Here is a 15140-nt window from a genome sequence, read left to right as displayed (position 1 = left end):
TCTCATGTTTGCATCTCTATCTATCTGTCTGACCCCTCTGTCCATTCATATGTCTCTCTCCCCATTCTCTACATCCATATATCTTTAATTCACGGCATCTCTCTCTATCTCTCTCACCAATCTGTCCATTCATATCTCTCTCTCTCCCAATTCTCTACATCAATATATCTTTAATTCACGGCATCTCTCTCTATCTCTCTCACCAATCTGTCCATTCATATCTCTCTCTCCCAATTCTCTACATCAATATATTTCGAAGTCCCTGCATCTCTACCTATTTATCTGACCGCTTTGTCCGTTCATATCTCTCTCTCCATACTCTACATCCATATATCTCTATATCCGTTTCCTGTCTCCCCCTCTCCTCTCAAGATCCATATATCTCTCATAGACGGCTGAACACTAATGTAGAGAGGGGGAGATATGGATGTATGAGGGAAATAGAAAGGGGGAGAGAGAGATGGAGTGCATGAGATTTGGATGTGGGGATTGTTAGTGATAGAAACTGGTTAAGGGATATTAGAAGAATGTATAAATGGATGTGAAGTGGAGAGAGTATAAGAAAACAGGTGAGATATTTGGATGCCTATATGTATGTATATAATGAAAGAATTAAGGAAAGAATAGAAGAGAAGAGGAGAAAAGGAGAATCCTAGCCGATTCTCTAAGTGAATTTTACATCGGATTTAATTTTTTTATTCATGACCGTTGCGGAGATTAATTTGATTCTCTACAATGGAGAGTGGAAGAAATGAAGATAAAAGAGAGGAGAAGAAACATAGCCGTTATCTTGTGGGATTTAAATTTTGGTTTATGACCTTTTAGGAGATTCTCCATAATTGGGAGTGGGAAGAGAGAGAGATAGATGGATGAATAGTAGGGAAGCCAGTGAAAGAAACCAAGTGAGATATATGTGCGTATATATACAGAGAGAGAGATGGAGAGAAAATGAAACCAGATAGAGAGGGATATCAAAGGCATGTATCTGGGAAGAGGGAAGAGTGTGAAAGATAGAAGAAATAGGGATAGAAAATAGGAGTAAAAATAGAAATGTTGGGATGTAGAGAATGAAAGAATTCGAGGGAAGAAGAGAAGAATGGGCAAGGAGAAGAATCTGAGCCGTTGGCTTACTTCTTGATCCAAATGAATAATAGCCGATAGATATCGTGGGATTTTCAATTCGATTTATGATAGTCGGAGAAAATTATATGATTCTATTGGATAGAGAGAGGGAAGAGAGGAAAAGGAAGCGGGTTAGATATATATATATATATTTTATATATAGAATTAGAGAGAAATTCATATGGATTTTGGAGAATGGGGAGAGAGGGATAAAGAACTCTGATGGAGAGTTGGAGAGAGACATGAATTTGGGAAGTGGAACTAGAGAGAGAGATAGGAGAGAGAGAAGAGTGTGTAAAAGAGAAACAGAGATGGGAAGACAACGATAGGGGACAGGAGATAGGAAGGAACGGAGATGGCGATAGAGAGAAATATTTATACCGGAAAAGGGGAGGAGAGAGAGATAAAGATAGCGATAAAGAGAGAGCGAGAGAGAGAGAGAGAGAGAGAGAGAGAGAGAGGACAGTAGTATCTAAAAAATGCGATTTTACTATTTGGTCGGTTCTCAATTCCTCTGAGTCTCTGCTCTGTGAAAGACTTGCCCGTGCGCTTCACGGGATAGTCATCGTAGTTTCACGTCCCCTATGAACTCTGTTCTATTCATATTTTTATCTGAACTTCTCTCTCTAGCTTTGACTCTGAACGCCTATCTTCTTCTCCATAGCCCGCAGCTTCTGATACCTCTTTCTCTGCAGCAACTTGCAAGAGACTCTCCACTCAGCCTAGAATTCAGTGACCCACCTCTATATCTGTGATCTGTCTCTTTCACTCTAGTCTTTTTACGAAGTTACATAATTCTTTGATTTTACTTGCATCTGTCGCTGAAATTTCTAGCCTACTCGTTCGTTTTCCGAAGCTAACAATTATCTCACGCTCAAAGAGCGAGATTGAGAGTAACGACACAAAAGAATGGAAGAGGCACTCTGGAAAACCCACTTCTCGTGTATTTTTTCTGAATAATGACAGTCGAAGTTACTAAATAATTCTTTGATTCTACTTTCGCCAGTCACTGCAAATTACCCCGTGCTTATTTTTCGAAGTTGACAATTCTCGGTGGCTTGGAGAGAGTACGAATAATGCCACAAAATAATGGGAGAGGGGCTGTTCATCATGCGTCTCGCAAGTTGCTCCACTGGAAAAACCCATTAAATTATCCCTTTCTCGCGTCTTTTCTCCTCTCCTGTAGCCCAATTGACAATTGACATCTCCTTGTGAAGGGGGTGGTCATCGAGAGCTATCCCTGCCCTTAATTTACTGCCACAGAGTCCTCATCTTTACGACCCATCTCATCATTACCCCGAACCTCCGTCTCTCTCTCCCCCCTCCGTATCTCTAAAACTACTAACCCTGGTGCTCTCTCTATAGATCCTCAAGTTTCCTCTCGACGCGTCCCATTTCTCACCTTCTCTACAGATTTTGATCCCATTTGCCCGTCGTTTTCTCTCCTTACTGCACATCTCACATTCTCTCATCTCTTCCGTACTTTCTTCTCTCTCTACAGCCCCTAACTCATCCACTTACTCCGAGTCCGTCTATTAACTTATCCCTCCTAGAGTTTAAAGCTCTCCCCTCTGAGCCCAGTTCTTCCTCTTTCAATAAATTAATCTCACCGCTGAGCCAGGGCTAGAGAGAGAAACGACGTGAGCGGCTCACGTTCCAATAAATGCCTCGACGACACCGAGTCGAAATCCTCCTCTCTCCCCTCCACCCCCTATTTCTTCAACCCCCCCCCCCGTCTCCATCTCTCTCTACGCCTCTCTATTTCTCTCTTATTCCCTCTCTTTCTTTTTCTTCTACGTGTAGACCCGTTCAAGCCTCAAACCCGCCTAAACCGCGACGGCATCTTCCCGTCACCTCTTCTTTCTCTCGTTGAGCTTACTCTCCACTCTGTCTCTCTCTCTCTACCGCTCGATACATCTATACATCAGGCTCTACATCGGTAGAAACCGCTCGTTTGAGAAGGAGAGAGACGATGTCTTCGTCTCGGAGGAAGTTCACGGTGAGGCATCCTGTGGTAGTAGATTTGGGCTGCGGCTGCCGAAGAGGAAAGCTGTCGTCTTTCTTCTCGTCGCAGTCGAAAACGAAACCCAAACCCTACGCCGCTCCTTCAAACCCACCGTCTCAGCACCACCGCCATTACCGCCACCCTCTCTCCTCTTACTACCCCTTCTCCCCCTCTACATCGGCCACCTCCCCTTGGGAAACAAGCCACAACCCTTCCTCTATCTCTACCACCACTGCTGCCTCTATCTTCGACGACGAAGCTTCCTCGCCGGCAAACCCGCCGCGGAAGCGCGACGGGGCCGCCGCCAAGAAGGCTGCCAACGGCGGCAATCAACGGCGCAGGAAGGGCCGCGTCGGCGAGAGCGTGGCCGTGGAGAAAGACTCTGAAGACCCTTTCGTCGACTTTCGCGACTCCATGTTGCAGATGATAATGGAGAAGGAGATCTTCGCCTGGGACGACTTGCAAGATCTTCTTCACAGGTTTCTCGCTCTGAACGCGCCGTGCTATCACGATATTATCGTCCGGGCTTTCTACGAGATCTGGAACAGCGTCTTCTCCTACGTCCCAGCGGCGGCGCCGCCAGCCGACGGCGGCGAGCGACGGAGCGGGAAGCCGCGCCGGCGCTAAGGAAGAATGTTCTTCGCCGCGGTGTCGCCCCGGCTAAAATTGTTACGCTCATTTGAGAGCTCGGAAGAGCAGCTTTGCTGATGGGCGTAACTCTTTTAGCCGGCGGTGCCCTGATCTCTCTTCCAGTCCTGTGTTTTTTCCTACTTTCATTTGCTGATCTTAGGGTATTCTCCATCATTTCGTGTAAGGTTACGTGTTGCGTGCAACATGGACATCTTCTTTTCACTGACAAGTTATCTTCGTCGTCTGAAACTTTCACCGTGCTAAGAACGTTTACTGTGCAATCGGATTGACGAAGAAGAACTAAAACCAAGTGAACGAAAAAACCCATGTCAGATTTGATGGCTTTTTAGTCACCGTAACATGTACATCTTTTGAAATGACGAGTTATCTTCGTCGTCTGAAACCTTCACCGTGCGTAGAACGTTTAATGTGCTTTCTGATTAAACGAAGAAAAATTAAAACCAAATGAAGAACAGAAATCTGAGTCAGATTCGATGGCAATTTCAGTACTGTGGAGGCGGGCAGAGCTCTATTGAACCCCATCGTCGTCGTTACCATTTCTTCATATTTGCGGTTCTTCCTCTGCTGATTAACTCAACGATGATTCCGGTAGGCCGTGTGGTTTTGTAAAACTTTTAAAAACCGGGCATTTCTACATTCATAACTCATCGTCGCCATCCATTTTTTCTTCAGCTGCGAACTTTGGCGCTATTTGACCGTAAATAATCGCAGAGGTGGTCCCTTTAATCTATCTAATTTTTTTCAAAAAGACTTAATTACTCATATATGAAACCCTTCTGATTTCATGACATCTGAGTACTGCTATGTTGAAAACTTTATCCTCGTCATCCCCATTTCTCAAACTGCCATCTTCGGCGCTATTGAAAAGTGTCAAGGAACACGAAAGGTGGTCGCTTTAATATGTTCGATAATTAAAAAAAATTCAAAAACTAAGGAAAAAATTAATGAAAGCCGTCTGATTTCATAGCATCTGAGCTCTGTGGAGGGGGGAGGCGGGGGCACAGCTATTTTGGCATTACTTCTTCCGCGGTCAATCCCAGGCCCTATTTCAGGACCGCTTATTTCTCTGCTACAGTCGTCATGCCTGCCGAAGCTCCTCGTTTGGGTCCAACAGAGGTAAAGATCTAATTTTCATGGCGTCGCCACGCCAACGGACTGGTTCAGGGCTTTCAACAGTCTGGCGTTCGACCCGTGTCCCTGTTCTCTCTCTTCGTCGATTTCCCTCTTACCAGAACCGGCTATTATTGCGGCTTTGAAACTGCTTTCAATACTCCTCGTCTTCTTGCTTCTGCTTCGTCGTTGCGTAGAAGTGGGGGAGAAGACTGCAACAGGCTCTGTCAGGAAGACGAGAAAACAGGCATCGAGTATCATCTCCGCCCATTAATACAGTCCCATCTCATCAAAAGAAGAAAAATCTATTTTCGGTTTAATCTCGGGGCATTAATTCATCTGCGTTTCCCACAGTTTAATTAACAGGTCATGGAATAACATTTCTGGGCATTAATCCAGTCCCAACTCCGATATTTTCGTTTAATTGTAATTCAGATGGGATAATAAATCGTCGATTTGATAGGGGGCAGTAAATTATCTGCGGCTGCAGCAGCGATTCATGAAGAGGATGCATGGCTCGGCGACGTGGGGGTGAGGAAAGGAAGGGCGCCGTACGCTGTAGCGAGCTCTGCTTCTCTCTAACGTAAGTCTTGCGTTTGATTTCATCTTCTGAACGCTCAACACTAGAGTGACTATCGTCAGCCATAGTCGCCTGCTGCGCACGGATACGAACCCCTCGTGTTACCGAGTACCGACCCTCGTGACGCCGTCTCTCTCTCTCAAATTCTCTCTCTCTCTCTCTCTCTCTCTCTGTACCTCTCTCAGTTTCTCTCTGCCTCTCTCAATTTCTCTATCTGTGCCTCTCTTAATTTCTCTCTCTCTCACTCTGCCTCTCTCAATTTCTCTATCTGTGCCTCTCTCAATTTCTCTCTCTCTCTCGCTACCTTCTCTCAATCTCACACACACACTCTCTCTCTGTGCCTCTCTCAATTTCTCTCTCTCTCTCTACCTTCTCGCAATCTCACACACACACTCTCTCTCTCTGTGCCTCTCTCAATTTCTATCTCTCTCTCGCTACCTTTTCTCAGTCTCACACACCCACACTCTCTCTGTGCGTCTCTCAATTTCTCTCTCTCTCTCGCTACCTTCTCTCAATCTCACACACACACTCCCTCTGTGCCTCTCTCAATTTCTCTCTCTCTCTCGCTACCTTCTCTCAATCTCACACACACACTCCCTCTGTGCCTCTCTCAATTTCTCTCTCTCTCTCGCTACCTTCTCTCAATCTCACACACACACTCCCTCTGTGCCTCTCTCAATTTCTCTCTCTCTCTCGCTACCTTCTCTCAATCTCACACACACACTCTCTCTGTGCCTCTTTCAATTTCTCTCTCTCGCTACCTTCTCTCAATTTCATTCTCTCTCTCTCTCTCTCAATTTCTCGAACACTCTCTGTCTAGCTTCTCCCTCTCTCCCTCCCTCTCTCTCTCTCTCTCTCTCTCTCGATCGATCGATCGATCGATCGAACACTCTCTGTCCAGCTTCTCTCGATCTCACATGCTCTCTATCTAGCTTATCTCTGCCTCTCTCAATCTCACACACACCAACTATCTAATTTTTATCTAGCTTCTCTCTTTATCTCTCGATCTCGCATGCTCTCTCTAGCTTCTCTCTACCTCTCTCGATCTCACACGTGCTCAATCTCGTTTCTCTCTGTCTCTCTCTCTAGCCCCTCTCTCGATCTCATACGCGCTCGATCTAGTTTCTCTCTGTCTCTCTCTAGCCCCTCTCTCGATCTCATACGCGCTCGATCTAGTTTCTCTCTGTCTCTCTCTAGCCTCTCTCTCTCTAGAGTCTCTCTACCTCTCTCGATCTCACACGTGCTCAATCTGGTTACTCTCTGCCCCTCTCTCTAGAGTCTCTCTATGTAGCTTTTCGCTGCCTCTCTCAATCTCACACACATTAACTCTATCTAGATTCTCTCTAGTCTCTCTTCTCTCTAGCTTCTCTCTACCTCTCTCAATCTCACACGCTTTCTGTCTAGCTTCTCTCTACCTCTCTCGATCTCACACGCTCTCTATCTAGCTTCTCTCTACCTCCCTCAATATCCCACGCGACATTAACTCTATCTAGTTTCTCTCTGCTTCTCTCACCCTCACACTCTCTACCTAGATTCTCTCTCCATCTATCTATCACACTCTCTATCAATTGTTCTGCTTCTCTTTATCACACTGTCTATCAATTGTTCTTTTGCTTCTCTCTATCTCACTGTCTATTAATTGTTATTTTGCTTCTCTCTATCTCACTGTCTATCAATTGTTATTTTGCTTCTCTCTATGTCACTGTCTATCAATTGTTATTTTGCTTCTCCTATCTCACTGTCTGTCAATTGTTCTATTGTTTCTCTCTGCCGCACATACTTTCTTTCTCTTGCGCACAGTCGCTCTGTAGCTTCTCTTTCACTTCCACACACGCTCTCGTTATCTCTCTCAACACCACACACAGTCTCGCTATCCTAATCTCTCTGACTCTCTCTGGCTTCTCCCTCCCTCTCTCTCTCTCTCTCTCTCTCTAAATTCTCCCGCTTCGGTCGCCGTTTCACTGTTATTTCTTCGAGGCGGCAGCACCTCCGCGGATTGGAAGCCGGTTTAACCAGCTGTAATAGCTGGGGAGAGGAGATTTGAAGAGGGCGTCAGCGGCGCAGGTGATCGTCTCCTGTTTCGTCGAACAGGTTGGAGCTTAGCGCATTCATGGTCTTAACTATTACGAGGCGGACAGTGATCAAATATCGCGCCCGGGCTAGAGAGAGAAAGAGGACCTACTCGAAAGGAGAGGGCGGTGGAAATTCAATGATCACCTGATGCCTCCGAGGATGACGCTTTCAGAGTACAGAGAAGAAAGGAAAATGACCCGGTTAATTATTCGGAGCGAGAAAGTACCAGTTTCTTCCGTTCATGTCAAAAGCTCTCGAAGAGCGAGAAGAGCACGCCTCGGCCATCGCGTTTCTCTCTTGTCTGACAGTGAGGAAATTAAGGTCCTCGGACCCTTAAAAATAGTCCCCAATTCCTCCTTGATCTGCCCTCAAAAGTCAATGGACATCGTCAATTAGTCATTCAGTCTTGAGTTTCGGAAACGGGGCGAGCTCAATGATCACTCTATCTCCATCTAATCTTCTTTTTTCTTATCCTTTCTCTCTCTACTCATAGAGGATAAGCAAGCAGAGAGAATCAAGTACTCGAAGTTTGCCGGTTCTTTCGTAATGCACAGTGCAATGTCAATTTCTCTGGATATGCTCCATGAACATTGTCGGGAATCGTATCTCTCTTCTCTCTCTTCTCCTCTCTCTATATTTTGTGGGGACATAATATGGGATTTATTCCATTGCGTAGAGACAGGTCCATAAGATTTCCATCATTCAATGAAGTCGCTCTATTTCCGGGTTCCCCACATCGCGTCATTGTTGACCTGTCCAATCTCCTCTCTCAATCTATATCATCTCTCCCCATGGTATCCATCTCTCTATCTTCCTCCCTTCTTGCTATCTACTTCTCTCCCTATCTCACTGTATATCTTCTTCTCCCCTTCTATATCTGGGGAACGCCAATCCTGACCGAACTCTGACCATCAATTTTGATTTTTCTTGGGGACCATCGGTTCGATAAGAGCACAAACCGAACCTAAAATAATATATATATATATATATATATGTGATAGTATTTTATAATATTTTTTTAACTTCTCTTTCGGTACGAGTGGGACTTAATATATTATGTTTTAATATGGTATACTTCTCTCTCTCTTTCTATAGTATACTAAGTCCATTTTGAAAAACAGGTACGATATATATCATACTTCTCTCGCTACTAGACGCAACCCTTGAAATGTGAGCTTCTTGTTTTTCAAAATGGACTTGTCATATTATTTTATTATGTACTGAAATATCATAACGAAATATTCTTTAGTTTATTGCATTGAGTTCATGACAAAGCTTAGTAGTTTATGTTTTAAAGCCATTCTTTGTTTTAAAGTCATTTCTATTAAGACTCCGACATTGACCAGTTGACCTTACGAACCCGAATTTGTGTATGTTTGGGTTTTTTCCTAAAACCAAGACCCAGACCGTCATTCATAGCTGTCTCTCTTTTCCTCTTCCTTTTGATGTCTCATTCATCATCTCTCTCTCCATCTCTCCCCCTCCTCTTGACATCCAATTCTTCATCTCTCTCTGCATCTCATCCTCTCCCATTGATACCTCTCTTCATCTCTTCCTTTCTTTCTTATATCTCTCGCTATCCATCTCTTCCTCTCCCGTTGCATTCCCTCTCATTCTATCGTTTCCCCTTCCCTTGCTAATCGCTATCTCTTTATCTCTCTACATTTTATTTTGCAATCTCGCTCTATCTCATCTTATACCCTTCCCATCTTTCTCTATATCCTCCTCTACCCTTGCCCTCTTTCTCTATCTCATCTTATACCCTTCCCATCTTTCTCTATATCCTCCTCTACCCTTGCCCTCTTTCTCTATCTCATCCTCTATCCTTGTTATCTCTCTCTCTTCTCCCCTTGCCATCTCTCCGCCTGACTCGCAGACAATTTCGAATTACGAAGATCGTCCCTCCGCAAATTTAGCGAAACTCTGCAACAATCCAACTGGAAACGAGTCCTCGTTAATATGCCTCGACTTCAATCGACCTCGGAACCCACGTCGGCGATCCTCTTCCCCAACTGACTCAAAACAGTTCGCCTTGCTAATCTTTCCCTCTCGCTCTCATACAAGAACACGTCGAAGAATAGAGAGAAAAGAAAATTGTAGGATTCAATCCATAGTCGGCAAACTATATTGCTCATTGATAATCCAGATATCACGAAATTTACAACCATATCGGGGGCAAAGTTGGGGAAAGAAGGCCGAAAAACTGAGAGAGAGGGAGATCAGACACAGGCTTCCTGGAGCTTGTCTTCCATCTCAAGAGGTAAAGACCTTGAGGAAGAAGAAGAGGAAGGCGGCGCAAAGAGCTCTAGAAGAAGATCAACGAAGGCGCGTACAATGAAACCATGGTTATCCCTCCCATTGACCCGAAGATACCATTCGAGCAGCTCCTCCAAGTAATCCCAATCCTTAACCGCGTAAATCGCCACCATCTCCTCCATAGACTGGCGGAAATCTGAATAAGGATCGTTCGACTCCATTGACAAGACAACGCTCTCCTTGAAAGCGGACTTAATAAGACTCTCCGTCTTCGTCTTCTCCATGATCGAGCTCGTTCCGCCGCCGGGCTCGAAGAAGAGGCGGCGGCGGTCAAGGCGCGCCGCCTTGATCACCGCCTCCGCCTCCGAGTCGCCGCCGCAGAACCCGCCCGAGTCGTCCTCCGACGCGGTGGAGAAGCTCTCTTCGGACGAGTTTGTGAACCACGACTCGCTCGTCTCGAGGTAGACTGAGTTGAGCGTCTTGTACAACTCGCCAGCTCTCTCCCCGCAGCGGAAAGACTGCGTTTTTGGGTGGGTGCAGGCGCGTTTGAAGAGGTGGTAGGGAAAGCCCATCTTCCTCGCCATGGCTGAGCTCGAAGAGCGAGGGGAAGAGAGGAAGAGCGAGATAGCGAGAGAGGGAGAAAGGGTTTGAACGTTAGCGCTAGCGGGGTTGCAGAGGTTCAGGGATCCCCGCGCGGGGCATTAATGGCGTTGTGGATCCATGTTCGTAGGCTACATGGATTAAATGACTATTCATTATGCCAGAAGAGGAGTGCCACAGTGGCGGTATCATGTAACCCATCGGCCATAGCTCCCTCATCTTTCCGATGTGATATCTATTTCTCTCTCTCCCTCTCTCTATTTCTCTCTCTATCTCCCTCTATATCTCGCTATATTTCTCTCTCTATTTCTCTGTTTCTCTCTCTACTTCTCCCTATTCCCTCTTTCTCTTTGTCTATTTCTCTCTTTCTCACTCTCCTTCTCTCTCTATATTTCCCTCTTTCTCTTTCTCTCTATCTCGCTCTCTCCCCACGTTTCTGTATCTTTCTGTCTCTATCTATAATACTATCGGCGGCTTCTTTTCTAACTCTTCCTCATGCACCCCACGTGGAGTCTCCTCACTTGCGTGCCCTGGCGTTTGACCAGGGCAATAAGTCTCTCGGACAAGAGAGAGGGACAGGGTGCCGAACAGTGGAACGGAGGAAGGAGATGGAAGAGAGAGAAAGAGACGTTGGAGGAGGAATTAGACGATGGGAAGAAGAGAGAGAAAGAGAGAGAAAGAGAGAGCGATAGAGATAGAGATAGAGATAGAGACAGAGACAGAGACAGCGTCTTAAATGGGAGCGGCGGTGTTCCCCGTGAAGTAAAAATTTATCAAACAAGCAGAGGAGACGGCGATGGTTTCCTAGTTTTCATCACCGCCAGCCTTCAAGCGGCGGCAGCGGCGGCGTTGATCGATCACGGCGAAGCCATGGAGCTCTTCAATGCAGCTCAGCCGCCCAATTCAATGATCAAGGTTAATGCCATCAGCGTTCTTCGATGAAAAACTGTGAAGGAATAATTTTTTAAGAATTTGGCTCCTAGATCTTTTAAATGAGACTCCAAAGTCCAAAATACCTTCAGGTTATTGTCATTTTTGAAAGGAGCAGACGGCTGTGGAAGATGTGCTTCCGTAAAATTAGAAATATGAAGGACTGTAAGAAGAAAAAAAGGGTAAAGGGATAATATACTGAACTCCTCCCTTTGTCATTCGCCTGCTTCTTGAATGCCCGTATAGTAACACTACAATACCTCCCATATTTCATTCGCATCGGATTTTATTCATCTAATATCTCTGAATAGGGACTCTCGAGGGTCTTCTGGCTCTTGGAACTTGCAGGTTATGGAAGATATGTTTGCGTAAAATAGGAAACATGGGCGACTAAAGACTAAGAATAGGCTATGATATTACAATAACGAAATATGTTTTATTCACGCAACACAACGGTACAGTGACGAAATATGTAACTCCTATTTTCATTGGCCTGCACATTGAATACCCATCAAGTATCTATGGTATTTTTCAGATTTAGTATCTCAATTAATTACCGTCTTTTACTCGTATTAAAGTATGCTGATCTTCATGCGTGGCAGAGATCACATTTGGAATTTCCAGTTCTTCCTTGGTCCTTTTTTAGCTCAAAATGGGAAGTGACAGTTAAACTAACAATTTATCAACACAATGATCTAGTACTTGCAACGCATGAATCTTTCATTGCTCTCGTGCGAATGGTTTCAATCAAATCTACGTGATCTTACTGTTGCCTCATAAGCATTTTAATAAATCATTCATAGTTTTCATTAGAACATTCATTTGAAAGGATTTATCATCTAAAGGAGATAAACTACAAAAAGTCCCAGAGTAAGAGACGATAATTTTGGTCTTTTAGACAACTCATCTTGAGCATTTGACTTTGATATGTACCTGCTGCTTTCACAGATTCAATTGAAAAATGATTTGGCAGTTTTTTCTCTGATAAAAGTTAGACATCTATCTTATTGTATGGTTCTTTCTCTCCACAACATCATATTTCTGGCATTATTGGGGATGAATATGGATGAACTGTTCCATGTTTATCTTGAAATTATATTAATAATTTCATCTGAAAATTTCCTCCAAGTTTACTTTTAGTGAATTTTACTTTGAGCTTGACTTAATTTTGAATTATTTCAAATAATCTTATAAACTATATTATTTCCACATCATATTCATGATTAACCCTTTATAGAGTTAATTGATCAAAGAATAAATAAAATATACCCTTAAAAATAAATTGAATTTCAAAAGTAATCTATCAGTGGCAAGGAAAATGAAATTATCAATGTTGCTATGATGAAGAGGACATCTGAATATTCAATCAAATGAGAGGGAACTTGCTAGAGAAAATGTTCGTTCATCTACGTTGTTTTAATTCTTTAAAAAAATCTTATAGACCTCAAGTCACATGCTCGTTGAATGTGAAATGTGTATTCTTCCATTTGTAAGTATTGATTGATTCACGTCACAAATCTTGTAGTACTTGATTCCTGAATGTTATTTGATCAAACTATAAAAATTGATTGATTCAGGTCATAATTTTTTAAGTATTCCTTAGGCCCGATTCACCAAAAACATATTGTGGATGGACAGTTGTGATTTGATTATGACCTGCAAGTTGATATTTATGGAATTCTAAATTGTCTTGGCTCATGCGTAGAGAGAAGTTTATGGAGATGATTGAGTGATCAATATAGGATTTCTTGCCCTCTGCATAAGAGGAGACGCCTTATAAAGATGATATGATGAAGTTCTTGGCCAAGATACTCAAATATCAGATTAGAGTTTTCCAATGATGTTTCAAACACACAAGTACAAATTTGAAAGGAGTATTAGGTTTTGATAGTCGATGATACCCTAAGTTATCCTAGGTGTCAAGTGGATGAAAAACTATATGAACACAGTAACTGATCATAGTTAGCTTCCATGAGTTTATTAGTGTACTCTTTTCTATCGTCTAGAGTACCCCACGTGCTAGAATTTTAAGCTATTGTTTGGATCAAATCAGTCATTTATTAAATAATACTTTTGTTAACATAGGTTTTCCAATGAAGGTTGTACAGATCCCAAACTAGACTAGGCGGCATTCCCTGCCCAAAGGCCTGCGTGCTTATTGGGAGGGCGTGTCTGTTGTATTTCGGCTCACGACATTTTTAAGGACTGAGTCATAGTGGGTAGTGATGCCCAATACCTGATCTTTCAGGCCATTGCCACTCTCGATGGTGATTCACGACACACTGTGCACGTGCTCGTCCGCGCCCAAGGCGGGACGGATCAGGTACGGTCCGCATGTGTTGGGCGTGTGGGCTGAACAGTGTGTGCGTGCGCGCGCCAATACCAAGCGCCACGCGCGGGCGCCAACGCTACCCGCTAGCGCCGAGCGCTGCGCGCGGGTACGGGATGCGCAGGCGGGGCGGTGTGCTGCGGTTGCAGCGCGCAGAGTTGTGCGGGGTGCCGCGCGGGTAGCGCGCGCATTGCGTGTGCGGGGGCGCGGGGCTGGGAGACATCCCGCCAGGAGACTAGGGCATGTGGCGCGCTGAGAGCGCCGAGAAGGCACAGCGGGCGCATAGCGCTCCTACGGGTAGTGCTGGGTGCGCAACGCCCAGCTCGGGGGCGTCGAATGCGGCGGCGTCGAATGCGGCGGCGTCGCGCAGACTGCGCGCTAGAGTGCTGACACGGGTGCCGGTGGCACGTGTGATCGTCAAGGCAGGGGTGGCGTGTGCGATCGTCAAGCCCGCGGGCGCGCGGCGCCTGGCCCGACGCACTTGTGTAGCTGTAGAGCGGGCGTGCGCGCGTGGAGCGGCGGCCGTGAGGCGGTGTGGCGACATTACCTCGGCGCAAGGCGTCTCGTCTCGTTCCTTGTGACACCCCTCGTCTTCCCCCATGTAATTATCCCCAATGATGATGTACTCTTTATGATATAAATGCAATGACCCTATTCGCTGACGGTGCCTAGCACCCCCATCCCCTCTAACCCCTTCTAAGTGATCTTAAGCAATTGCAAAAGCTTCCGCTGCAAGAGATCAAGGATGCTCAGTGTTCTTCTCCAAGCACTGAGGCCGGCACATGCAAATTCCGAGCAAGAAACCTAGTTCGAGATTTGACCGTGTGACACATAGGCATAGAGAGTAATAAAAAAAGGTGTTTTAGATGTCAAAATATATACTTAATATTTAGGGGAAGGCCCTGAGTAAAGTTTACCTAACCTAGAGTTATTCATGTGTCCAACCTTTATCTTTCTTCTCTTTTTGGCTCCCCTCTGATCATGATGTGATCAAATGGGATAACGAAAGTGGATGGATAATCAGAATCATTGAGATGGAAGAGATTCAAGCTATTAGGGATTGAGTGTATATTTTTCAGAGGATGCACACGTGAACAAGTCATTAATTCTTGACGTTATGATAATGTTATTAATTTTTTATTCTGTGAGTTGTCAAGGTTTCATCGCAATCATGGCCCTATAACCCAACAACTAGCAGCAGTACAAGGCTCATGGTGTGATGACGTGTCAACACCTTATATGACTATTGGGGGGGGGATAAAGAAGGTCTTTAATGCATCTTGAATGATAATGTTTGAAATGTGTGTGACAAATAACTAGTGTCACTTGGCACTAACTAGTTGATGTAGCCCAGAAGCCCATTTTCTGAGGCCCATTAGCAAGTTGTGGCCCAAGAAGGAGATTCTTCTAGAACTGAAAGGACCTGCAGAAATATGGCTAGAGCCCCTCAAAATCCCAAGAAGGCTGCATCACTTGTTTATTGA

At 44.8% G+C, this 15140-nt stretch overlaps 2 protein-coding genes and 1 long non-coding RNA gene across 3 annotated transcripts; 2 read left to right on the top strand and 1 right to left on the bottom strand.

Moving 5' to 3' along the window:
• The first annotated feature begins 153 nt into the window (after nt 1-153).
• Nucleotides 154-3986, top strand: LOC144705191 (Ovate family protein). Its single transcript, XM_078577756.1, has one exon. It carries the CDS (start codon nt 3095-3097, stop codon nt 3752-3754), a length of 660 nt encoding a protein of 219 aa, XP_078433882.1. The 5' UTR covers nt 154-3094; the 3' UTR covers nt 3755-3986.
• Nucleotides 3987-4261: 275 nt separating this feature from the next.
• Nucleotides 4262-7961, top strand: LOC144705192 (uncharacterized). The gene is made up of 5 exons (XR_013582000.1): nt 4262-4366; nt 4451-4664; nt 4746-5254; nt 5352-5471; nt 7453-7961. It is a non-coding gene; the product is annotated as an uncharacterized LOC144705192 (long non-coding RNA).
• Nucleotides 7962-9635: 1674 nt separating this feature from the next.
• On the bottom strand, nt 9636-10712 carry LOC144706058 (transcription repressor OFP13-like). Its single transcript, XM_078578933.1, has one exon. The coding sequence runs from the start codon at nt 10379-10381 to the stop codon at nt 9761-9763; it is 621 nt and encodes a 206-aa protein (XP_078435059.1). The 5' UTR covers nt 10382-10712; the 3' UTR covers nt 9636-9760.
• Nucleotides 10713-15140: the final 4428 nt, after the last annotated feature.

This window comes from Wolffia australiana, chromosome 7 (genome assembly GCF_029677425.1).
Source record: "Wolffia australiana isolate 7733 chromosome 7, ASM2967742v1".
NCBI lineage: Eukaryota > Viridiplantae > Streptophyta > Magnoliopsida > Alismatales > Araceae > Wolffia > Wolffia australiana.
The sequence above is the reverse complement of the archived record's forward strand: the minus strand, read 5'-3'. Positions and strand labels throughout refer to the sequence as shown.

What these genes read in the sequence shown, in the direction of transcription:
- LOC144705191 (XM_078577756.1), top strand. Translation starts at nt 3,095, where the DNA reads ATGTCTTCGTCTCGGAGGAAGTTCACGGTGAGGCATCCTGTGGTAGTA.
- LOC144706058 (XM_078578933.1), bottom strand. Translation starts at nt 10,381, where the DNA reads ATGGCGAGGAAGATGGGCTTTCCCTACCACCTCTTCAAACGCGCCTGC.